This window comes from Schistocerca serialis, chromosome 3 (genome assembly GCF_023864345.2).
Source record: "Schistocerca serialis cubense isolate TAMUIC-IGC-003099 chromosome 3, iqSchSeri2.2, whole genome shotgun sequence".
Taxonomy (NCBI): Eukaryota; Metazoa; Arthropoda; class Insecta; order Orthoptera; family Acrididae; genus Schistocerca; species Schistocerca serialis.
In genome coordinates this window covers 202,403,637-202,430,193 of record NC_064640.1, presented here as the reverse complement: position 1 = coordinate 202,430,193, position 26,557 = coordinate 202,403,637, and the positions used below count along the sequence as shown (strand labels likewise).

At 39.1% G+C, this 26,557-nt stretch overlaps 1 protein-coding gene across 1 annotated transcript in view; it reads left to right on the top strand.

Moving 5' to 3' along the window:
* The first annotated feature begins 625 nt into the window (after positions 1–625).
* The window catches only part of LOC126469915 (DNA mismatch repair protein Msh2), a 217,194-nt gene continuing 191,262 nt past the window's right edge, over positions 626–26,557 (top strand). The window contains exons 1-2 of the mRNA XM_050097303.1: positions 626–752; positions 15,508–15,557. Of these exons, the coding sequence (XP_049953260.1) occupies positions 719–752; positions 15,508–15,557 (84 nt within the window). The 5' untranslated portion in view covers positions 626–718. The remainder of the gene's footprint in view (positions 753–15,507; positions 15,558–26,557) is intronic.

Genomic DNA, 26,557 nt, shown 5'->3' with positions numbered 1-26,557 from the left:
CTTCCAAACCAACATTAAGTCCGTGCTCACAATTTTTTGACAGTTACAGTCTGTTAAAGTACGTTCACACTAAAGATTACTTGTATTTAAATTCGACAAACAACATAGATGAGCCCACAGATGTATCACTGGGCACATTCGAACATCCTTTATCGGTGTTCTTTCACACGCTATACCGTTTAAGTTAATTAAATTCGGAAATTTAACAGAACGATTTACTACTATGTCTACAAATGACGCCTTTTTGTGTTGGATGAAATCTATTTTCGGATGCAAAATTTGGGTTTCATCTTCCTTGTATTTAACTCTTGTCATAGCTCTAATACCATAAACTGCGCTGTAACATTCATACTCGTCCATATGATTTCCATTGACGCCACATTGACAGCTGTGCAACTACGTAGAATTTATGTCGTTCTATGTGAACGGTAGCTCACGATGCCACTACAGGAAGCCACAAAAATGCGTCTGTAAATCCGGCTTTGGACTGTGGCGATACCTTCACAACTGAGACATCTGTTGATGCCTTCGAGAAAGTCAAAGTATATCTTTGAAGAGAGCGCATCCACAGTACCTCTTGTAACGTATATACAAGTAAAGGCACGTAGTATATAGCATATCTTCCGGAGAGAGCTTTGGAATAGGAGGGAACTTGATTGTGTTGTGTGTATGTTCGTGTTGTTAAGTTGCAATTGAGCAGTTTAAGTGTTGTATCGACATGGGAGATGCAAAAGGCCCATATTTGAACTTAAGTATGTATTTGAAGTACTTGTGAACAGATTTATATTTTAAAATTATGAGTCGTCCCAAATAAGGTGCTCTTGGATAAGTCGTGTTTCATCTCTGTTCACGCTGATACTTCTTTCCATTCTGAACATGAGAAAGACATCAAACCATCATGTCGTATTATTGTTACTGAGCAAATTCTTTGTCAGTACCCGTTTCAAAATAGCTGTTACCTTGAGTTTGACTTTGTGATCTCTACATTAAGTTTCTTACTTTTACTTAGTGACCATTTCAGTTTCGCTTTGTGTGAGGTGCTTTTGTGACATGTTCCACATCCTTGAAAATCTCCTCGCGTTGAGTGTACGAAACAAAAGTGCATTTAACGTAAAACGCCAGTGCTTTTGTTTTACTGGTGGAAAGCTACATACCAGTATTGTCATATCCCAGATCTCAGTTTTTAATCGCTGTAAGCTGCCGTTTCTGAGGTTAGGATAGAGGTCTTACAATAGGGTGCGTTTTTATGCACTGAAGCTTCACTGAAATTGATTTTGTAATGGATAGAAGTGAATGAGAAATATAATAAATGATCATTTGTGGAATTCAGTTCTTTGCCTAGGTACTTACTACACTTCGTTGCGCTTTCACTAGTTTGTGTGATCATAGCCGTATATGAAGGTAAAGGAGACCCATTACATTAGGTACAGGTATTTTTCTTTTAAATCTTGCTTCTGACAAAAATGGAAGTATCCATGTAAACACAGTGAAGTAGTGTGCTGTAAATATTGTCATGAAATGTGGTGAATGAAAGAATCCTTGTACCTCTGTTTTTTACCATACTTTCGGAACACTTTTCTTTAGTTTTTCACAAAACCGTATCGATTGTCAAGTTACCGTATCGTTACTCTAGTCATGGCTGCTATCTGGCACTCCCACTTTTGTGTATCATTAGATCTGACACAGATCCTGCCAGCAATTAACTGAAGAAGGTATTTCAGATCGTAGTCTGGTTAGAGATTAGTTACTGAGCACTAATAAAAATGCTGTATGGCTCAATGTTTATGTGCAAGAGTAAAATCCAGATATTGCTTTCACTACTGGCATTTGTTTGTGTGTGTGTGTGTGTGTGTGTGTGTGTGTGTGTGTGTGTGTGAGAGAGAGAGAGAGAGAGAGAGAGAGAGAGAGAGAGAGAGCAGTCCTTAGGTTGTGGACAGTTTTAGCTTGATTAATAAAAAGGATGATACTAGAAGGAAGATTTTTCGGAAGCAGTGGCCATGCGACAACTTATATTTAGGAGAAGTAGAAAAAAAAAAAAAAAAAAAAAACTAAAATTTGTGAACAGTTGCACTTTCTGAGAAACAGCAGTTATTGCTAGAGATGGGTAGTGTCCTCCTCCCCTTCCTACTGTGAAATTGTGAAATTTTGCCTTTGGCAACTGAATGATCGTAGTATACCCCAAGGTTTAAATTAGGTTGTAAAGTAATAACTTAAATATAAGTTGATGAAGCCAATGAATGGAAATGCGGATTAAAGATTTTGGTAACAGATTTGTCCGTAACACAGCCTCATGTCCACATTCGCATCATATTTACCTTATGGTGTGTGGTGGACGGTACTTTGTGCACCACTGTACTTTTATCATTTTCCTGCTCCAGTCGGGAATGGTTCACGGGAAGAATGATTGCTGGTAAGCCTCTGTGTGGACTAGAATCTACTTTTTATCTTCACGGTCTTTATGCGAGATATATGTAGAAGGGAGCAATATATTGGTTGACTCCTCGAAAGACATATGCTCTTGGAATTTTAACAATAGACCGTACTGTGATGCAGACTGCCTCTCTTACAGCTTTTGTCACTGGAGTTGACTGAGCACCTTCGTGGTGCTTCTCCTCTTCCTAAACAAAATGTGTTGCTCTTCTTCGAATCTGTCCAATCTCTTCTATCAGTTCTATCTGGTATGGATCCAAGACTGACGAGCAATACACAAGTATTCATCAAAGTAGTGTTTGTTAGCTACTGCTCCTGTCGACGGATGACATTTCCTGAGGATTCGTCCAGTGAATCTGTCTAGCATCTGCCTTACCCATGATCAGTATTATGTAGTTGTCCCATTTAAAATTGCTCTGTCTGCTTACTCCTAATTATTTTACCTGCTTCCATTGATTGTTCTGCAGTCGTGTAATCGTACAATAAAGGTTCTTTCTGTAAATGTATTTGCAATACATTACATTTGTTTATGTTGAGGGGTCAGTTGCAACTTCCTGCACCATATGTCAATCCATTGCAGGTCTTCCTGCAATTCGCTACAGTTTTCTAGTGTTTGAACTTTTCAGTATAGAATAGCGCCCTCTGTGAAAAATGTGGGACTTCTGATGTTATCTACTGGATCATGTATATGAGTGTCATGAAAAGTAATGGTCCTGCATCAGTTAAAACACAACCGACCTACCCCGGCCCGCACATCCTCCCCACAGCCCTCAAAATAAAACAAAAAATACTAAACTTGGCAGGGACACACTTCCGTCAGCAGTACTCATCTAAATGGGATTGTATGTTGGAAGAGCTCCTCTTTCTCTTCCCTATAACTGATTTAATTGCCCCACAAAATCACTCTATCATGTTAGTACAAGCCCCAGTTTCATAATCCTTAAAATCGATAGTGTGGTTAACTACTGAATGATTATAACCCCTCTTCCCCATCCCCCTATAAGACAAAAATGCATCAGAAATTATAGTAATACCCTCCTCAATATATTCCTCAATCAGACCCACTAGTTCCCTCTTACTATGAAACTGCAAAACACTAAGAACATGAGTAGCATAACCTCAACCTCCCCCCTCCCAAAATAACAACCCCCACACCAACAAACCAACCCGAGAACTGACCCTTCCATGCTACCTCTTACCAAGCTGTGATTCATCAATTTCTTCAACAATCCCCAGCACACCCAACTGCCCTCTCTGCGAGAAACCTCTCGACAAAAAAGAAAACCAGTCCAAAACTGTCTCACTCACACCAGCCTTCTGCACATAAAAACTTATACAGACCTGATAACAAAAATAATAAGTAAGCAAGACAATCTCTGTCATTGGCAATCTAGATTTCTCAAACCAGGTACCAGATATTGTCATACCAACAATGCCATATATACGCGTCCCTGGTCCAAGCGGCCAGAACTCTCATCATCATGTTGTTGCCACAAACATTACACCTAACATATTCAGCAAATAAGGCCAAACATATGCAGAAACTGTATGACAGACAACATATCACCACCCCACCTCAGAATGTAATGATACATTCGTGAACTTCAGTCATAACCTTACATAGCAAAAAAGCAATTAAAAAATTAGACTTCTTTCCACACAAACACCAAACCAATAAGACCTAACACAACCGTCAAATACACACCCACACACACACAAAACTTAATAACTCACTGAAAACACTTCCACAACCCACAATACCACACCAACTACCTAAGCTTAAAACCAAAACAGTTTGTGGTGCCAGGGATCTGCAGTGTAGCCCAAGGTAGAGCTTAGGCTGAAATCTTAGTTTGGTTGATATTTAACGAAGCCAATGAATGTGACTAGAGTAAAACTTGCTGTTGCAATAGATTGGTCTTTGGCATAGCCCAGTGATCATTTTGAAAACTTTGTGAGGTATTTTTGAAACGTCATTTCTGTGGTTACGCAAAAACCTAAGAGCACAGTTTAAATTTTACGACATATTCTGCTTTATGCGACAAATTCTGCACAGCATATTCTTTTATGTCACTGTGTTATTTTGTACACTCCACATCACTATGTCCTTTATTGAACACAATTTTCTCATTAGTCCTGCCATGTTGTCTAATGATCTGACTCATCATCCGTTGTGTTCACTATTCATAATTCGCCACACATAACAGTTACCAACTGCAGCATGCAACAGAAAAGGTGCTGACATCCTTTTTATCCATTATTGCTATAAACATTGTGCACTACCAGCATTCAGCTATTTTTGCAATATACATTAGAGTTGGAGTTAAGAATTTCATTCCTAGTGACATTTGATTTCAGTTAGTTTCTGCCCCTAGTAAAATGTGGGTAGAGTTACAATTTATAAGCAAGACTGGTTCCGGAGCACTTCTGTAGACGTTCCTGTTGTTGACTGAATTATGTTCATGTTTTCTTTCTCCAATCTGATATGACAAATGCTACCCTGTCTGGACTCTGAACGCACCAAATTGGATCCGTGGAGGGATTTCTCTGTCCTAAAAATCCCACATGTGTACGTCACACATACTCTGCTACCGTTTCAGACACTTTTTGTGTGTAGTGCATACCTGACCTGTTAAGGGGGTTTTCTTACATTTCTCCCCCAAACAGGGGATGTCAAGAAATCTGCATCCAACATTGTCACAGAATCATCTGAGAAAGTTGTTTAAGTCTTCCACTTAGTTCCAAACTAGAGGACCATGATGAGTTCTGGGAATTATACTACAAAATTATAGCTCTTCCAGCCCACGAGTGAGGCTAGCTGTCTTTACCAAATCAATCATCGCCTGTAGGACCCAAAGATGGCCTCAGAACCGGGGCAACAAGCATCATTCGTGCCGACATGAGCCACAATTCACAGCGCATCGCACCTAGTGTGCTCAATCACTGCTGGCAGAGCCTTCTCCATATATGGGACAAGACCTTCTAGCAAGCACAGTGGACACTGGCCTTCTTTCACAACCTGCCTGCTATGTTCCTGAGGGGCTCCATTACCTGCCTAACCTAGAGCTCCCAGTGACAAGCAGTCCCATTCTCTGCACTTGTCCGGACCCCTAAGGAAGATTGGCCTCAGTCCCAACAGAAAAGGCATTCAGGGCTGGCTCAGATATACTTTCATCAGTGAGCAATACCACAAACCAGTTTTTGAGGCATAATGGTAGAGCCGTGTTGCTTGCACCCACTTTCACCTTCCACTCAGAGGTTCACAACTCTGCCATTGTTCACCAGTTATCAGCGGGTAACTGTCAATCACCTGGGATGTGCGAATTGGAAGGCACAGCGTTCTCACGGATCTTAGCCAGCACTATAGGCTCCAGAGATGCCAAAGCATTTGCCTCAGGTGCCCCAGCGCCTTCACAGCCCAGGGCAGCAGCCTGAAGTCGATCAGCCCTGGCAACACACCTTCTAGCTGTTTATGGACAGTGGCCAATTCCACTCGTATCCATACCCAACATGGGCAGACCCAGTCTATCTTTAATCAGTTTCTCTCTGCATCACAAGTATGTAACATTAACCCAAGAAGTCACTGGATGCAAACTACATTCTGCTGTTACGCCAACTCCAATTTACACTACGATTGAAAATCGGCTCATAGGAAGGTCATGCCGTAAAATTCATGCAGAGGACTTTAAGTTAATAAACAGTAGTAAAATGTGCAGGTACAATTCATTTCGCCATAGAAGTATGTGGAAAACGGAAACTATATTAAATTACATTGTATTAAACTGCTAAGCTCCAGGAAGTCCACTCGGCTCTGTGACAGGGGCTACACTTACACATTATGGCAGACCAAGTAACTATTATTGAAAGCTCACTACATGCCAAAGTGATCCAGATACATGACTCTGTGTTTCAACATAGCCAACAAGTATTTCGGAACATTCTGCCAATCGTTCTTTCCAATGGCTGTACCATTTCAGGTGCACACTGTGATGTACCTATTATCCGTACTTCAACAGAACGGTCTGTGCAGGAATCTCGAAGTGTATACATCTGACAATGTAACACTCTTGTTATGCAATGGTCTTACATTAGAGGACATTTGTAACTTGCTTTCTGAAGTTTCTACATGGATAATGGTCAAGTCTCTGATGAAAATTTTAATGCGTAGTATATACATGTATCGTACATAAACTATGAAAAATTCAAGTGAGCTTCACTATGTAACTTGTACCAGTAGTATTGTCCTTATAGCTAGTTAATTGTTTCTATCTGTGACTTTCCAGCTAGCAAGTAGATTCATTTGGTATCTTACGTGTGAAACTAGTTAACTGTTTGCAAAGCATATTATGGTTAGTAAAACTACACATGGTGATGTGATCCATTTCATTCTTACATGAGTCTCATTCCCTGGATTATCTCATCTCCATTAACCTTGTATACAAACAAGAAATGACCTATAGGTTATAGAATTGTAAGTTAGGTCTGCATATTGGTGAAAACTAAAAGCTGGAAAAGCTATATAGTAAACATGCTCAAACATTTAGGTTTGGCTACTTTTGCCATAAAAATAATAGCCAAGTTTGGGAATACAGAAGTCACTAAGTCAACATGTTTGGCATATTTGCATTCATTGATGTCTTCTGGGGTAAAATTCTAGGGTAACCCGTCACTTAGGCAGAATTTGTTCATACCGCAAAAAAGCGATTAGAATTGTGTGGAGTTCACACACATACATTAATTCGTTTGTAAAGTAAATAAAACATTGCTGTTTTCTATTTGCCAGTTAGATTCTACAGAGTATCAAATATTTACCAGTTAATATCTGGCAAGTAACTCTTTAAGCAGTTAGAATATTAACCATAGCATTATGGTACATTTATTCACTTATAATTTTCCTTTCCACAATATGTTGAAATTTGAGAGTGACAGAGTTATTTCCAAGTACAGTACTAGAAGGAAAAAATTACCTGCATTACCGTTTAATGAATCTTAACTATGGCGCAGAAAGATTTGAAATATGCACCTATAAAGTTCTTTGACAATCTACCAATAGAAATAAAATGTCTGACACATAGCAGAAATGTTTTCAGGTGTAGATCAAAGAACTTTCTGCTTAACAATTCATGCTATGTTTTTTTTATTATTATTATTTTATTTATTTATTTATTTTTTTTAGTTGTACATAAATTCTATGTTTGTTCTGTTGACAAGTTCCACATCATAACATTGATTGTGAATTTGATCTGTGGAACAACTGACTGACTAATTAGTACACTTGAGAGGAATGTAAATTGTTAGTTACCGCAATAAATACTCCAGTAAAAAATAAACCGTGAAATTTTGTGTGATAAAAACTATGAATCTCTGTTTAAAATCTCCGTCAATGTTTTTGTCCAGTGTACAGTAGGCTGTAGTAATTTGTAGTTCAGTACCTAATCATAATATTCATGAAATTGTTTCTGAACGTTACAGACCACTTGTCAGAGTTGAATTGTTCACCACCTGCCGAGAGAAACTACGTGAAAGTGATCAGTACTTAGTTTAGAGCACAGTGCTCAAGGAACTGATGCTGTTCAAGGACTGTGCAGGAAAAATATCTTGTAATCCTCAGTCAAAGAATTCATTCTAAAGGATTAGATGGTAATTAACAAGGAAAGCTCACATGAGATGAGATTTCAAAACTTGAGTAATCGATAGTGATCGTGGTCGGTCAGCAAGTCAAAGAAAAAGAAAATGAAACACAGGCACACTGTTGGAGATTAGATAGATAGATAGATAGATAGATAGAGAGAGAGAGAGAGAGAGAGAGAGAGAGAGAGAGAGAGACACAATGGGAAAGGTAAGGGAAAGAAGTACACTGTGAGGAAGAATAAAACTAAATTGATTGAAAGTCAGTTGGGTCACAATACATAAAAATAACAGCTATGAAAGTGAGGAAAGATAAAATTTGAAAGTGGTGTTTGGTCTGTTAGTTAACTACATGTTCCGGGGATTGTATTTTTGGTAGTTTGATGGAGGGAGAAATAGCGAAAAAGAGAGATGCAGCAAGAGAGAGATTAGTGTCAGTTGCAACCTGGTGGATCATAACATCTCCCTAACACTTGCGTATTGTTTGAAGCTACCAGTAACAAATCAAGCTGTCCGCTTCTGTATTGCTTTAATGTCTTTCTTTAATCCTACCTTGTCCATATCCCAAACACTTGAACAATACTCAACAATAGGTCACACTAGTGTCCTACATGCTGTCTACTTTCCAGATGAACTACCCTTTCCCAAAGTTCCCCCAGTGAACCAAAATTCGACCATTCACCTTCCCTACCGCAATCCTCACATGCTTGTTCAATTTCATATAGCTTTCCAATATTACGCTTCAATTTTTTTTTATGTGGCTGTGTCAAGCAAGACACTACGTACGCTGTATCCAAATAGTATGGATTTTTTTTCCTTACTCATATCCACTAATTTAGATTTTCTACATTTAGAGCTATTTGCCATTCATCCCACCAACTAGAAATTTTGTGTAAGTCATCTCCTATTGTCCTACAGTGACTCAACTTTGTATAGAGAACAATAGGGGTCCTTTCACAATTCCCTGGGGCACTCCTGACAGTACCCTTGCCTCTGATGAACACTCACTGTCAAGGACAACATACTAGGTCCTGTTGCTTAAGAAGTCATCAAGCCACTAACATATCTGGGAACCTATTACATATGCTCGTACCTTTGGTAACAGTTTGCAGAGGGGCACTGTGACAAATGCTTTCCGGAAATCTAGAAATATGGGATCTGTCTGTTGCCTTTCATCCATATTTCGCAGTATATCACGCGAGAAAAGGGCCCAAGCTGAGTTTCGCATGAACAGTGGTTTCTAAAACCATACTAATCCATGGGTACAAGGTTCTCGGTCTTAAGAACTGAGAATATGTTCAAGGATTTTGCAATAAACTGATATTAGAATATTGGTCTGTAATTGTGTGGTTCTGTTCTTTTTACCCTTCTTACATACAGGAGTCACTTGAGCATTTTTACAGTCACTTGATTAGTGGTGTAAAATGTCTTGGCATTTATAAGTTGGGGCAAATGCCCCGGATAATTGCCTGGGCAAGTGTACAAAATTCATAAATGCCCAGGTATTTGTGCATTTTAAAAGTTAATTGATAAGCGGCACTAATAAACAAATTTTAAGCTGATATTTGGTATTGGAAAAGGTGTTTTGCGACACTGCTTCTTCGCTGATTGGGTAACCAAGTTGAAAACGCTGTTTGAGAGTTAGTGGAGAGTTATTAGGGGAAATAAATTGGACTGTAAACAGAACTTTTTACAACTTTAATGTAGTCAATTCTTGGTGTAGACATAATAAAAAAGAAAATGACACAAGTTTAAAGTGTTTTTGAAATAAAGTATGGTTTATATAAAGTAGCTAGCCTGTAGGTAGTATTTTGACTTTCCTGTACTACTGCAAAAAAATTGGAAAGTTGTTCTGTCACTGTTCCTAACTCACACGTTTTTGAAATTCTGAGAGCACTTCACACACTTTTTGATACGCTGTTCCACTTTGTTGGAATGTGACACTTTGTGTTCCTTAAAGCAATATTTACAGGATACTTCTTTCCCTTTTAAATTGAAAAAGGTCCAAACAGGCCCTACCCCAACATCTGACAATAAATCTTTTTTTCCCACTGAAAACAGTTTAACATTTAAGAATAAAATTTGTCATCAAGAAACACATGCCAGCTGTTAAATACATTCAATAATAATTTTTTTATCAATAATTGTTCTTCAATAATATTCAGAGATTTGACACAGATTAGAGAGAGAGAGTGAGAGTTTCCTTTCGTTCTTACAAGGAAGGACAACTCCTCATCGCACTCCAGCCACACAGATTTAGTTGTAAGATGGCCCAGTAGATAGCCTGTCAAAAATTGAACACAGATCAAGCATGAAAACAGGAAGGAGGTGTATTGAACTGTGAAAAGAAAAGCAAAATAGAAACAGTGATCAGTCAAAGATCGACCAAATTTAAAAAGCCACGCTGTTGTTGTTATGTGGTCATAGTGTTGGACTGCAACAGGGGATATCCGTGTTCAAATCTCCCTTGTGTCCCACTTTCTTTTTTTTCACAAACTTATGAACTGTGTGTCTGGGAATAGATGTCACTGTGTCGTGTTGTGGTGTAATGTCCTTTTGCAGCAGCAAAGTGTAAGGAAGAGACATCAAGACTTATGTACCTCCTATTTGTTCTACACAAGTACCACATGCTGTGACTCTTTAGTTCTGTTTCGGAAGCTTTGACTCTTGAATTCCTTTGTTGTAACATAGTTCACAGAGCATAGGAGATTATCAGAGGCACCTTTGATGTCCACTATTGTAACTACTCCATATTTCTTGAGGGCACTGTCCTCCACAGTTGTAACCCTATGTATTGTATTATCAGTAGATGTACGCTTTCTGAACCCAATCTTGTGCAACCCAAACCATTCCCTGTGCACCTACAAACTTCCACACAGGAGCCTCTCAACACAGTAATTGTGTGGCACAACAAAAAAATTTTCTTTCTATATGAGTGTCTTCTCTACATTGCTTGGATCTGTGCTTCACTTGGTCTTCCTCCAAGCTACACGTTTTCGTAATGTTTATGTTTACCCAAAATTTCTCTCTGTTGTTGAGCTTGTCTTTGTTGTGGTTCTCTACTGGACTTTTTCATTGAGATAAAAGTGGATATCAACAAGACTCTCCATATCATCTCATTTTTTGCATTTGATGACTGGGTCAGATCATTCAAATATTTAATGGTATCCTGGGCGAGACCTTGTGAGTGGCAACCCGACAGCCATGCCACCTCTAGTGCTGTGGCCAGCTGTATTAGGTTTCTTGCTTTAGGGTCCATGGCATGAACAGCCTAATCAAGGTGATCCCATAGATTCTTGATTGGGTTTAAATCCATGGAGTTTGGTAGCCAGAGAAGTATGGTAAACTCATACTGGTGTCCTTCGAACCACACACACACATTGTGAGATGTGTAACATGTTGCATTGTCCTGCTTATAAATGCCATCATGCTGAGGAAAAACAAACTGCATGTAGGGGTGGACATGGCCCCCATGGATAGATGTGTACTTTTGTTGATCCTTTGTGTCCTCCAGAATGATGAAATCACCCAGGAAATGCCACAAAAACATTCCCCAGACCATAATGCTTCCTCCTCTGGCTTGGACCTTTTCAACAATTGTTGCAGGGTGTTTGCTTTCAGCCATTTCATGCTACACCCACCTACGATCATCTGTCCGATGCAGCATAAAATGTGCAGCATAAAATGTGATTCATCTCAAAGGCCACATGTCATTACTTGGTTGACATACTGTTGTAAGACTGTCTTGAAAAATCCGTCCTTCATCGCCAATGAACAGCAATTAGCATGGGTACATGAATTAGGTGTCTGCTGTGGAGGCACATACATAAAAACATTCACTGATTGGTTGTTGAGGAGAGACTGTTAGTAGCCCCTTGGTTCATGTGGGTGGTAAATTGTTCAACAGTTGCTTATCTATTTGCCTGTAAACATATCTGCAGCCATTGTTCTTTCGTGTCATATGGCCCACAATAGCCTTGGCGCCGGTTTTAGATAGTACCATTTTTCCATCCATGGTATATTTTAACCATGGCGGCGTAAAAACATTGTTCAAACTTAGTTGTTTCGTAAATGCTTCCACCCTTGGCTCGAAAGCCACCGATGCCATTTTGGACATCAGATAAATCGTTTCGTTTTCACAATCCGACAATGACTGCACTGTTTTCTGCAACCCCTGACACTTTACATACCCTCCACTGCTTGTGCTGCCACCTGCCATTTGAGTGGTTATTGCATGTTGACATCGAAACTGTGTAATAGTCCATGTTAAAGGTATGGTTGGTTCTCCACGTAGTTGGAGACCAGTCCCGACTGGGCATTGGCTGAATACGGGGCACCAGGATGGATGAATAGATGGATGGATGGATGGATGGATCTGTAACTTTAACTTGACCAGTGTCTTCTGAAAATGCTGATGGTTGTTTGACGTAAAACTGGTTTACACACACTTTGTATCCAATAGTCACCTCAGTATGTGATCTTTAATAGCAATGGATAGTTTTTATTATTTGTTCTGCATCATAGATGACTATTTTTTTATACCGTAGTTGAAGCTATGGGCATGGCAATTTTCTGGAGTATACCTTGTTTCACCACCCGGCTGTATCTCATTATGGTCAGAATCGTGCACCAAATTTGAGAGCTAGATTGTCAATGATAGCTGACACACAGGTTGATAGCTAGATTGTATGTGATAGCTGACAAACAGCAGTTTTTTTGCCTGTGATTCCTGAGTGAATAGTGCCCCAATTTACAGCTAACATTCAAATTTCTGGAATAATATTAAGATAATTCCCAGGCTGTAACAGTCATTGAGCCCAGAGGTCTTGCTGTATTCAACTGCCATTATCTTCTCTGAAATTTTACATTTACATGTCTTGATATAGGCAGTTTTTCTTTCAGTAGGGTAACCAATAACTAGCAATAATTGCTCAAGATGTTGAACTTGATTGATGAAAGGAGAACATATAAAAATTAAGCAGGCAAAATGGAATACAGAGATGAGATTGACACAGTGAAGTACGACAAAGCAGGAATGGCTAGATGAGAAATGCAAGGATCTAGAAACATTTGTAACTAGATGCCGTCTATAGGAAAATTACAGAGACCTTTGGAGAAAAGGGAAGCAACTGTATGAATATCAAGAGCTCAGATGGCAAATGAGTACTGAACAAAGAACATAAAGTTCAAAGGTGGAAGGAAATATATAGAAGGGCTCTACAAGGGAAAAGAATTTGAAGGTAATATTGTAGAAAGGGAAGAGGAAGTAAATGGAGATGATTTGGGAGATTGATATTGTGAGAAGAACTGACAGAACACTGAAAGACCTAGTTCAAAACAAAAACTGGAGTAGACAATATTCCAGCAGAACTATTGAAATCCTTGAAAGAACATACCATGACAAAACTATTCCACTTGGTATTCATGATACAGGCAAAATACCATCAAACTTCTTCAAGAATAATGCTGTAATTTGAAGGAAGACGGGTGTTGAAAAGTGTGAACATTACCACGGTATCGGCCTGGTAAGGTATGGTTGCAAAATATTGACATGGATTATTTACAGAAGAACGGAAAAACTGGTGGAAACCAACCTCGGGGGAAGATAAGTTTGGGTTCCAGAGAAGTGAGGAACTATAGCATTTGTAGATTTAGAGATAGCTTTTGACAATATTCACTGTAGTACTCTCTTTGAAATTTTAAAGGCAGCATTATAAAATACAAGGAGCAATAGGTTTTTTGCCAGTTCTGCAAAACCAGACTGCAGTTATAAGACTCAAAGGACAGGAAAGGGAAGCAGTTATCAAGAAGGGAGTGAGACAGGGTTGTAGCTTATCCCAAATGTTGGTCAATCTGTACACTGAGCAAGGAGAATTTGGAGAGGGAGAAGAAATGAAAACTTTGAAGTTTGCCAGTGACATAGTTCTGTCAGAGATAGCGAAGGACTTGGAATAGCAGCTGAATGGAGTGAGTAGTTTCCAGAATGAACTTTCACTCAGCAGCAGATTTTGTGCCAATGTGAAACTTCCTTGCCAATTAAAACTGTGTGCCAGACCAGGACTTGAACCTAGGACATTTACCTTTTGCAGGCAAATGCTTTACATACAGAGCTACCTGTGTATGACTCGTGGCCTGTTCTTACAGCTTCACTTCTGCCAGTACCTCATCTCCTACCTTCCAAACTTCACAGACTAGCCCTTCCAAACTTTACAGACTAGCCCTCCTGCAAGTGTCTTGAAAGAGGTCATAAGATTGACATTGCAAAAGTAAACAAGCACAATGGAACTTAGTTGTATTGAATTGGGTGATGCTGAAAAAATTATATTAGGAAATGAGACACTGAAGATAATAGACAAGTTTTGTTGCTTACATAGCAAAAGTAACCGGTGCTGGTTGAAGTATAGAGAATATAAAATGCAGACTGTCTGTAGCACAAAAATATTTCTGAGAAAGAGAAATTTGCTAACATCTAATATAAATTTAAGGACTTAGAAGAATTTTCTTGTGGTATTTGTATGGAGTGTTGTCCTATATGATGGAAGGGAAACATGGATGACAAGATGAGGATAGATGCTGCTGTAGTGCTGCAGAAAAGTATTGTAGATTTGTTAGCTAGAGGTAATAATTGAGGAGCTATTGAATCATATTGATGAAAAATAAATTTATGGGGCAATGTGACTAAATGTCTGGTTAATGGGACACATCCTGAGGCACGAACCAATTACCATTTTGCTAATGGAGGGATGTCTGGGTGTAAAAGTAGTAGAGGGAGACCAAAGGATTACTAGGATCACTACAGTAAGGAGCTTCAGATGGCTGTAGGCTGCAGATATGAAGAGGCTAGTGCAGCACAGAGAGCAGTCTTTAGATTGTGTAGACCATGACGACATCACGTTTTATTACGTGTAGGTTCAAAGAATGAGTGGTTAGTTTATTTCAGTCTGTTAATGACTCCACATGAGATGAAAACTTCGCATTATCATCTCCCCCCCCCCCCCCCCCCCCCCACTCACACTCTTATCACTGTCATGCAGATGAACACATACTTACATTGGTAACACAATAAACCAGAAGAATTTTTAAATATCATGTAAGCTGAGACTGTGTTACACACCTCTTCATGGTAGGGCAGTGCCTTGTGATGTGTGGCATTAATTCATTCCTTCCTTCGTATCCTAGGACTGCCAGGTTGTGTGTGTGGTACATTGTTTACAGTATTCTGCATTTTAATGCTTTAATTTTGTGAGAATGTTCGGATCACACTTTATGATTGTGATATAAGCAATTGTTTTCTGTTGTGTTAAATTTACTCTAACCCTACATGTTAGAATGTTATGTAAGGCTTTCTTGATATACATATTCATTTGTTTTAATTTATTGGCCTGCACTGTTCTGTTTTGGTGTGTGTGTTTTATTTCTTTAAAATTTTTCATTATTGTTTGGTTTCAGGTGACAATGAAACGGAGAAGTTCATTCAATTTTATACTTCTTTACCTGAGGTAAGCAAGTTGATGTATGTACTTGCCATCCAGTAATGACACACTTTTTTGTGCAGTTGTGTCTGATCAAATACTTTTAAAAATTTGATAACTTCTTGAAATTTGTCTACTGGAATTTAATAAGTGTTTTTCGTACTGTTATTGTAATTATCACCATATAAGAAACATTCTAGCTCGTGTCACTTCATTTATTTGTCGTACATATTGTAAGTTCAGAAACAACTCAGTAATTACATGGTGTTATTGAGTGACAATATGCTGAATGTCAACTTATTGATTTCTCTCTTCCCAAGATTTGCAGAGATTCTAAGTGCAAATGTTCCTGAACTAAGCTGCTTTAGAGAGGTTCCCCCCTCCCCAGTTCTCATCAATATGGACATCTAAGAATTTTAAAGTTTCCACCATACTTATTATTTCCTTTCCATGTGGTACACTTATCATTGGTGTAGTATCCCTAGATGTGCAGAACTGAATATATTGTGTCTTTTAAAAATTGAGGGTGAAACCATTCGCAGAAAACCTGTCAATGATACTTTTAAGAACATTGTTTACCATTTCTTCTGCTTCTGTATGTATCCTTGGCTTGATTACAATACTAGTGTCATTTGCATAAAGAACTAATTCTGCTTGTTTTATACTAGACAGAACATTGTTTACATATATGAGGAACAGTAGTGGACCTAACATTGAAACCTGGGGAACCACATACGTGATTTCTCCCCAGTCATAATTACGATCCTGGATACTAAGAATTACTAAGTACAACTTCCTGCATTCTTTTTGTTAGATATGACATTAACCATAGGTTGCCTATACCATCAATCCCCTAAAACGTCAATCTATCTATGATAATACTGTTGATTCACACAGTCAGTGACTTAGAGAGATTGCAGAAAATACCAACTGGTACTATTTTATTATTTAATTCTTGTAAAATCTGGCGAGTAAACACGTGAATAGCATCCTCTGTGGAGCAATCCTTCTGAAACCTGAACAGTGATTTACTAATGATATTATTGTTCCTAAGGTGAGATACTACTCTAGAATACATTACATTCTCAGAAATTTTGGAGACTTTCAGCAGTGAAATACATCAGTACTTACTGACATCTCTCTTATCACCTTTGTTGAAGAGGGGTTTAATGACAACATGTTTCAGTCTCTCATAAAAATGCCTTGAGTTAGTGATGCGTTAGACAATACTGGGCGTATTACATAACTCCTCACTTTTCTATGTTATTTCTGCATGAGTAAACTGCAGTAGTGTAATCTGTTATATGTAACTTATCTAACCCTGTGGTTATGTGGTGCTCAGACAGGCACAGGATGTCTATCTTCTCAGAGCGCTCTAAATTTTCCAGACAGACAAGAAGCTCTCCTATTTTACTACTCAGTCCTTTTGTATTTTGATGAAATAAGTTAACCTTACTTTTCTGTGCATTATTAAACATTTTGTGGGGCTCTTCTGTTATTTTCACTTCTTCCAAAACAAGTGCCTGAATCCTGATTCTAACATAAAAAAAGGTGCCCCTATGACACCAGTAACTGCAGGGATCTTGCTATGTGTGATGGTACCCCCTCCCCCCCCCCCCCCTCCCCCTATATTATCTGCAAGAAGCTCAGCCAACTGAGCTGTAAAATTTGTTGTTTGCTGGATGTGTAAATGATGTAAGTTGGTTTAGGTGATTTTTCTAAACCACTGTACGGATACAACAAGGATTGTCAGATTGTCATTAACTTTCATCTCACGAAGGAAAAGGGTGTACTGATGCATGTGTGAATGACAAAAAGAGAGGAATATTGTTGAAAGAGTGGATAGCTTGAGGGAAGGGTGCAGACAAGAGTTCAGGCTTTGAAGTCCATTCTAATTTACCAGTTACTGTGTGTCAGTGAGTCAAGCATTAGGGTCCGGGCGTCAGCTAATTGCTGCTGTCTCTTGGGCTCGGCATGCTACTTTGTACAAAATTTGGCCATTGTACTGAAATTGTTTTTAAGGGTGGAAGGAGAGCCGTTGCTCATTACAATTGTTATTCCCTATAGTTGTTGATTGATGTATTAAAATGTAATTGAGATTTATACCAGCCAGAGGAACACACAGTTGGAATCTGTGAATTGTCCTGCAGCTGTTGTCTATATCAAAGAACCATCTTCCCCCTCAGTAATAGTTATGGACAATGCCCCATACCATTTGACTAATCTCGATAAGGCACCTACAGTAACTTCCAGGAAAAAGACAACATCAATTGGTTAGAACAACATACCAAATGATTGTGCCAAGGTTGAATTACTGGATCTTGTGGCCCACAATAAACTACCTTTACCTGTATGTTTTGATAAATTGGCAAAAATATAGCCCAACAGTCCTCAGACTGCCAACATATCACTGCCATTTCAATTCCATTGTACTTGTATGGAGTCAAATTAAAGGTTATGTGGCAAAGAACAACAAAAAGTATACACTTTGCAGAAGTGGAAAGGTTGACAGAGGATGCTGTAAACCAAACTTCATTATCAGATTGGTATAATGCTGTATGACACACAAAGTCAGTAATAAGAAAAGCATGGGAGAATGCATGTGTAATGTAAAATGACACAGATGAGGTTGTTATTTCAATGAAAACTGACAACAGTTGTAGTGACCACAAAGGTGATAGTGAAAGTGAGTCGTATTTAAGTGGTATGCATCTGTTAGTGGTGTACTGTATCACCAAAAATACGATTGTGCCTACCTTGTGATATATGTGTGACAGAACATTCATCTCATTGCTGTTATTCATCTATAACGTGTGATTGTGGTATCTTTCGCTTCGCTGCACTTCAGCTGCAGCAGCAGCAGCCCCCAACACTGCCCTCCCCATTACCTATAAAGATTTTGGCAACAATCGGTAAGTAGACGATTTGTTTCTTTTTTGGTGCACGTGCAACTGTCTATCGCATGAGCATATGGCATGCTTCATATAAGCCAGCAACTCTGCTCGCCACCACTGCCATCTGTCAATTACAAAGTAATTTTACTTCGAGTGTAATGTTACACACAGTTTTATTTCGTGGATCTGGCATGTATCAAACTGCTTGAATTTTTATCCTTTTTGACATGTTCCAAGAAATTCTGCTAGTGAAATGTCAATTCTGCCATTTCTCTCTTTAATATACAGTCCTGTAGCATTAATTAGAATATTTTCAAAAGATTGATAAAACTATAAAGGTGCAGTTTTAATACACTGTTCGGGCTTTGTGGTTTATAAAAATTATTCATTTCAAAAGAAGCATTTAATCAACTTTAAAACACATTTGCGATCATTATATGAATTAGAAGTTGTTTTACATTATGTGCTGCTGTAAACTGTGCACGGTCTTTTCACTATTAATTCAAAATGTGTAAGATCTAGGGAAAACACATAAAATGGTTAAAACTTTGATTCAAATTTTTTTGGTGGAAGATATTTTTGTGTGGTCGAGACATTGTAACAGTGGTCTAGTAATTAAGGAAAAAGTTATCTTTATATAAGTTTGTTTTTATCACTTCCTGATAATGGTACACATTTTATGTGGATATTCAATACTGGGACCATAGCATCTTCTGCATGTACTGTAGATACATATATGGAGCAGAAATTTTGCATTGTCCAGCTCTGAAATGAACTCGAGGATATAAACCACTGTGACCTCGAGGACAGAAAATAAATGTTTTTGCTAAATTAAAGATTATCTCCTGTTGTGTAGGTCTCGTATACAGTATATTATAGTTAAACTGATCATACGTACATTTCATTTTATGAAATGTAAATACCTTCAGATTAAAGGAGACCACTCGCTGCAAAATAGAAGTGTCAAGTTGTTGACAGATGCATGTGGAAAGAAAACTTACTGAGAAACACACACACAATGTTGCTGGATTAAAGGACGTAGTGTGAATGTTAATGAAGATTGTTCACGATTTGATTTTGCGCTACTAACCATGTGATTGATGTCTACGATTTGTGGAGTGAATAATTGTGTATTGTGTAATAAATTGAAGAATAGCCCCCAGATGAGAGTTCTGATGAACAGTTGCAGAAAGTTTTTAATTACGCAACTAGCAGTAGTTTATTTAAATACTTATATACTAGTTATAAAATGACCTTGTTTTCTTGTATGTGCAGTTCATTCAGTGACTTTTTGTTGCTATATCAACACTGTGCACCGGAAGCAATTTTTACATTCCTCAAAAGCCTTCTGAAAGATTTAAACTCTGTCAGGCAGTGACTTTGATGTGGGTTTGGGTGCATGCCGCTGACAGAGATAACGGAGCATGACACACGAGCTATTTTAACAGCTTCAGATCAGCCTATACTTTGCCCACACTCTGCTACAGAGTGAGAGCTTGATTCAGGAATTCTTACATTATTTAAATGGCACTGTGGCACATGTGCCTGAGCCTAGCTCGAGCTGCGACGTTGTTTTCGAAGGACAAGTCTGTATATGATTCGGGGCACAAGTATTGTGAGAAGTAGTTATTAATAGAAAACTGGACTGGAAAGACGCACAGTGCCATAACTGCCATCCGTGTCAGTGCCGGAAAACTGCTTGGAGAGAAGTAGAAAGGTTTGTGGGTAGAATGAAAGTTCTTTGGCTGGGTTATTATCTCCTGCACACAGTGCTGGAATAATGCTTCTAGGTTAAATAATTTTAGAGATGGCATAGCTGCTATCAGGCAATTGTTTTCTGGATGAGTCTTACACTTTGTAGTGGAGCATATGTCCAGAATGATTTAAGGTGGAGCACGAATCTAGCTGTACAGGATGGTAGAGACAAGACTGAGATTTTATTGGAGAATCTTAAGGAAGTGTTAATTCTCCCTCAAAGGAAATCACTTACAAAAGGGTCATTTGACAAGTTCAAAGAGACTCTGCATGATTGTTTAGTCTGCTGGAGAGGTCAACAAACAGAATGCTTAACAAACTACTGTTAGAGACAATGAGTATTGCAGAGAGCCTTACACTAAAAATTTCAAGAGATCATATTCCAGTTAAAGTCAAGATTGAATTTCTGCTTACGTAAATCTCATTTCTTCTTCTTTTTCCTGGCCTTCGTACTGTATCGTCATGAGTTTGACATGTTAATTATTGGATTTGGCAATATTTGTGGTAGATGGTAGCCTGTTCGTTTGCCCATCCCACTGCCACATGCCACTCTCCCCTCCTCCACCTTCACCCTTTTCCCCAGTGATAGAATTTGTTTACTCCAACTGTCTGCATCTAGTGTTAGCCCTCATAAATCTGTGTGAACATTATTTCGAAATGGTTTTTTAATTGAGTAACTGATACAGACATTGGTATCAATCCAGTATTCACCTAGTTGGATGTGGGGAAACTGCCCAAAAACCACATCCAGGCTGGCAGCCACACTGACCTTAATTATTAATCCACTAAACAGATTTGATCTGGGGCCAGCATGTATTCCCAAATCCCAAAAGCGGAGTACTAACCCATGTGGCTATCTGGGCAGGTAACTTACGTGCATTGACCATTATGTTTAAATTGGAGAAAATTGAGCTTGTGAAAAGAGATAAGTGAAAACTTGTTTTCCCATGTCCCATCCACAAATGGAACAAATTGGAGGAAATTGGTTGTGTTGTACTACGTATCCATTGCCAAACATTATATGTTCGCTAGTGAAGTACAGTTACAGATGTAGATACCGTAGAACTGCTTACTCTTATTAGAGAAACATGCCTGAATTTTAAAATGACTGAAGAGATTCTAATAGTACAATAATAGATAAACCTTACAACCTGTCCTTTTTTCCTCCTAAGGTAAGTCTTTCCGCTCCCGGGATTGGAATGACTCCTTACCCTCTCCCTTAAAACCCACATCCTTTCGTCTTTCCCTCTCCTTCCCTCTTTCCTGATGAGGCAACAGTTTGTTGCGAAAGCTTGAATTTCGTGTGTATGTTTGTGTTTATTTGTGTCTATCAACCAGCACTTTCGTTCGGTAAGTCTCATCATCTGTGTTTTTACTAATTTGTTTGCATCATATGGTGGACAAAAGGTTGATGCCTTGACACAAAAATGTTTTGATGTTTTCTTTCATGTCTTAAAAATAACAATTTGAAGAAGTATGCTGTGTTAGAGTATAATATATAATGATCCAAGAGTTTTATCAGGGGTGTTCTTGCTTGTGGCCAAGCTGGAACTTTGTTACACACATTTGTTAACAATGCTTTATGTAATGCTACAACTGGTGCAAATTGCTTTTAACTGGCTGTTGCTCCCTCCTATAACTAAGAATATTACAGGATAACATTATTATTGAGGCACAGGATGACATTTTGTGTGTTTGTTGAAGTAGGGTTGTGTTTATAGTCTCCAGCTTATGAAAATTGCAACACCCTACGGAAAAAAAAGCATAAAATCTATATACGAGGGTTGTAAATTTAATAGTGGCAACTATTTATTTACAGCTCATACAAAATAGATACGTGTTTCAAAGTAGTCACCAGCATTGTGTATAACCCGTTGCCAGCAATGTGGAATTCGTAGGATACTCTTAGCAGTGCCAATTGTGTTGACAGTTCGAGCGGCGCGGTCTATTGCCCGACGAATTTGCGGTAGTTCTGAAGAGAATGCCATGAAGTGTTTCCTTCAGTTTAGAAATAGAGTTGAAATTACAGTGGCTCAAGTCAGGGGAGTGCAGTAGGTGGTATAGCACTCAGCAGCCCCATCAGTCAAACAAATCGGTAACAGCTTGCACTGTACTGGCTCGAGCATTGTCCTGCAAAATGATTGTCAGGTCCTGCAGAAAGTCATCACTTCTGTCTCTATGCTGTTCATTTGTGGAACACAACCTACGACCAGCTTAGATACAGAAGTGATGACACTTTCTGCAGGACCTGACCATCATTTTGCAGGACAATGCTCAAGCATGTACAGTGCAAGCTGTTACTGATTTGTTTGACTGATGGGGCTGCTAAGTGCTATACCACTTACTGCACTCCCCTGACTTAAGGCCTCACGAGTTCAACTTGTTTCTAAACAGAAGGAAACACTTCATGGCATTTGCTTCAGAACTGCTACAAATTCGTCAGGCAGTAGGCCGCGCCACTCAAACTGTCACCACAACTGGCACTGCTAACAGTGGTACATTGTGTGTCATAAGGACTGGGGACCTTGGCTGAACCACCCAGATCACAAGAGAAAAACCTCTCAGTCTCAAGATGTACTACATACTGGTGAGATGTGTGGCTGTTGAAGAGGGACAGTTATTAGCAGGCAACCTTTGAGGGAACCTGCCGCACCTCAGTGGTATATGGCTTACTCAGGGAAGTGGACTTTGTCTGGGTGGACTTCCTTCCCTAGCTGCTTATAGAAACTCCATGAAGCCTAGATCTGACATTTCTGCTCCTCAGCAGTTTGGGTGAATTGTTGGGCAGTATTAACATCCAAACTCCTAACAGGCCTCATGTGGTTAGTTCACCTGCGCTATTTCTAAATGTCATTAAAGCATTAACAGTAATGACCCACATTCTTAGGAAGATAATGTCTTTGTTGTGATGAGACATGTGTATAGTTATTTTGGGGGGGGGGGGGGGGGGAAAAAAAAAAAAAAAAAAAGAAGAAGAAGAAGAAGAAGGTCACCCTTCTATATCTATAAAGCTTTGGAGGTACTTGCAGGGCAACTCAAATCTATCAAGAGGCTGGACAACACTACTCTCCTGCTCAGGACTGTAACGGCTCCCCAAGTAAACAAGCTGTTGACTGTCAAGCTGCTTGGCAAATATCCCAACAGTGAGCTGTACACAGAGTTAAATAGTGTTAAAGGAATTGTAACATGCCGGGACATTATGAATACGGGTAGAAACGAACTGCAAGACGAATTGGGAATTGGACAGGTAACTGAAGTCCATAATGTTATGAAAAGGCGTGATGGTGAGCTTCAGAAGTCAGCATCTTTTATCCTAACATTCAGTCTGCCAAAGTTTCCTAGTATTTTGGAACAGGCTTTCTCCACCTTAGGGTTAGACCTTATATTCCCGATCCAGTGTGCTGTTTCGAGTGTCAGTGCTTCAGTCTCATCACTAAGGGTTGTAGTGGTCGGGCTACATGTGGAATATTTGGTGCCACAGCCACAAACTGGGTATTCAATACACTGCCCCACCCATGTGTGTTAGTTGCTCCCAGGCCATTCCAGTTTATAGTAGGGATTTAAGAAATGTCACCCAACATGTCTCATACTGTGACATGAAGAAGGAATTTAAGGTCACTCAGCCACTAAGTCCTGTGAAGTCTTTTGCTTTTGTGTTGAAGCAGCCTGTCCAGAAGATCAGTGTTAGCACTCAGACTATAATGGTTGAGCAGGGCAAATCTACCTGCTACCTGCTGCCAGCCTGCGATGCTGGTACTGCAGCCCAGCATTCCTATCGCTGAAACATTATTAGTTGTTGAAAGTAATGTTGGCCAGGATAGAAAACCCTTGCAGCAGATACTGGAAGAGATGTAGCAGTGTGTTCCTGTTACATCAGTCTTGCCGTTGTCCTCAAAGTCCAAGCTGGGGACGAAGACCAGAAGGCCAAAACAGTCTACTCTGGAACCATCGGACCATGCGTATTCTATCTGATGGTTCTATCTGATGAAGACCATAAAATTGCTGGTACTGATGTTGACTTTTGCCTTAGGGTGCCAGTGAGTCCTTAAAGTGATGCCCCCCTCCTCACCTGTAGTTTCCCCACCATGGCGGAATGCCGGGGAAAGACAGAAGGAACCCTCACCATTCAAATCACTTACACACTTAAGGGGAGCCGGAACGATGAAAATGACAAAATTAATGTTTTTGGTTTTTCATTGTAAAATTATTTGGGGTTTTCTGAATAAAACAAATAAAGTTTCACCCTTCTAAGTGAATTCTAAGTGTTTTTTATTGCTGCAAAGTTAACGCGCTGCACAAACGGTTGCAGCGACTTGGTGTGTCACCTCTGACGGCACCGCTCGCTGGCTGCAAGCAGGGTATCTTTGCAGAATTAGACAGTGTTTTGTTTTCCAACGTTGTATGGCTTTATCTCTGTGACAAGTGACTGTTCATAACGGTAAACATAAACACTATACCGTGTGTGTTGACTTGTGGAATTTGCTCTGTGTTGTTTAGCTGTTCAATTTTGCATATTTGACGAATGTTGCTCGTACCTGTTTTACGTGTTTGGTTTGTGGATATCAGTATGCCCTGTTTCAGCAACTGAATGTTTAAGAAAAGGCACAATGAATGGAAGAAGAAATCTTTTGTGGTTTTGAAGGGAGATGCTGCTCAGACTGCTTCACCGACTACTCCAAATGATTGTAATAGAACTTCTTGCAGCAAGAAACTTTGTGGCAGCAAAGAAAAATTTGAAAACTATGAGAGTGACAGTAATTATGTGAATGAAATAATTAACATATCCTTGCTCTCTGACATTTTGAAACATAATGTATTGTGCCAAGTGTGCAAAGAAAGAGAACTGGAATTGAAAATAACTTCACACATTGGTTTGGCATGTGAAATGTTTTTGAAGTGTAACAAATGTGCTGCAGAAGTTTCATTTTCTAATTCTGGCTGTATTCCTCGTAGTGGTAATAGTGGAAAGAAGGTGTATGATATAAATGTTAGGCTAGTGTATGGCTTGTGTTGCATTGGCAAGGGCAATGCTGCAGGGACAGTCTTATGTGGAATTATGAACTTGCCAAAACCACCAACCAAGTTTGGATTTAAAAATGAATTGGTGGGATCTTCTGCTGAAGATATTGCTCAAGCAACAATGAAGAAAGCAGCTGAAGAAGCTGTGACAGATAATGAGAATTGTAGAGATTTAACTGTTGCTTTAGATGGATCATGGCAATGTAGAGGTCATAAGTCTCTAAATGGAGTTGTGACTGCTACCAGTGGAGACAGTTGCAAAGTAATTGATGTTGCTATTCTCTCAAAACATTGCAGATGTAAGGGCAATACCAAGGACAAATATAGTGAAAGTTGTGAAGGGAATTTTCATGCCACGAGTGGAGCGATGGAAGTAGAGGGACTGAAAGCAATTTTTTTCCAGATCACAGGAGTGGTATATTGTATGATACACTAACTATCTAGGAGATGGTGATTCTAAGGGATATAAAGTTGTAGAGGAACTCAAACCTTGTGGCAATGAAATTCACATTAAAAAACAGGAGTGCATTGGACATATGCAGAAGCGCATGGGGGCGCGCATGCGCAAACTAAAGCAGACATTAGTATCCCAGAAGCTTAGTGATGGTAAGACCCTTGGAGGAAGAGGAAGATTGACAGGTGAAGCAATTGATAGATTGCAGAGGTATTATGGGTATGCAATTAGGCAAAATATAAGAAGCATTGAGCATATGAGGAGAGCAGTATGGGCTTTATTTTTTCATACTGCATCAACAAATAAGCACCCACAACGTGCACTATGCCCTACAGGTGTTGACTCATGGTGTAAGTACCAATCAGGAAAGGAATATGCCCATAAAAACAGTTTGCCAAATGCTGTAATTGATGTAATCAAGCCCATATTCAGAGATTTATCACAGCCAAGTTTATTAGAGCAGTGTTTACATGGGAAAATCCAAAATTGAAATGAAAGTGTAAATAATTTAATTTGGCTTAGGATTCCCAAAAGAGTGTTTGTACAGATAAAAACATTGCATTTTGGAGTGTATGATGCAATGGCAACATACAATGAAGGAAACATTATCAAATGTGATGTGCTGAAACGTTTAGGTTTCCAACTAGGACACAACACCATTTCCACAGTGCGCCTAATTGATGAAGAAAGAGTAAGCGGTGCAGGAAGAAGAGACAAAAGCCTACAACATGCAGCAAAAGGAAAGAGAAGACCAGTGAAAAGGAAACTAACACTGGGAAAAGAAGAGAATGCTGATAATCCATCATATGGGACGGAAATGTATTAAAAAACTTTGGAAGCCATTTCCCGTAACTTTAAAATTTTCATCTTTGAGGAACATTTTCTCAAAAACTGCTAACAGTATA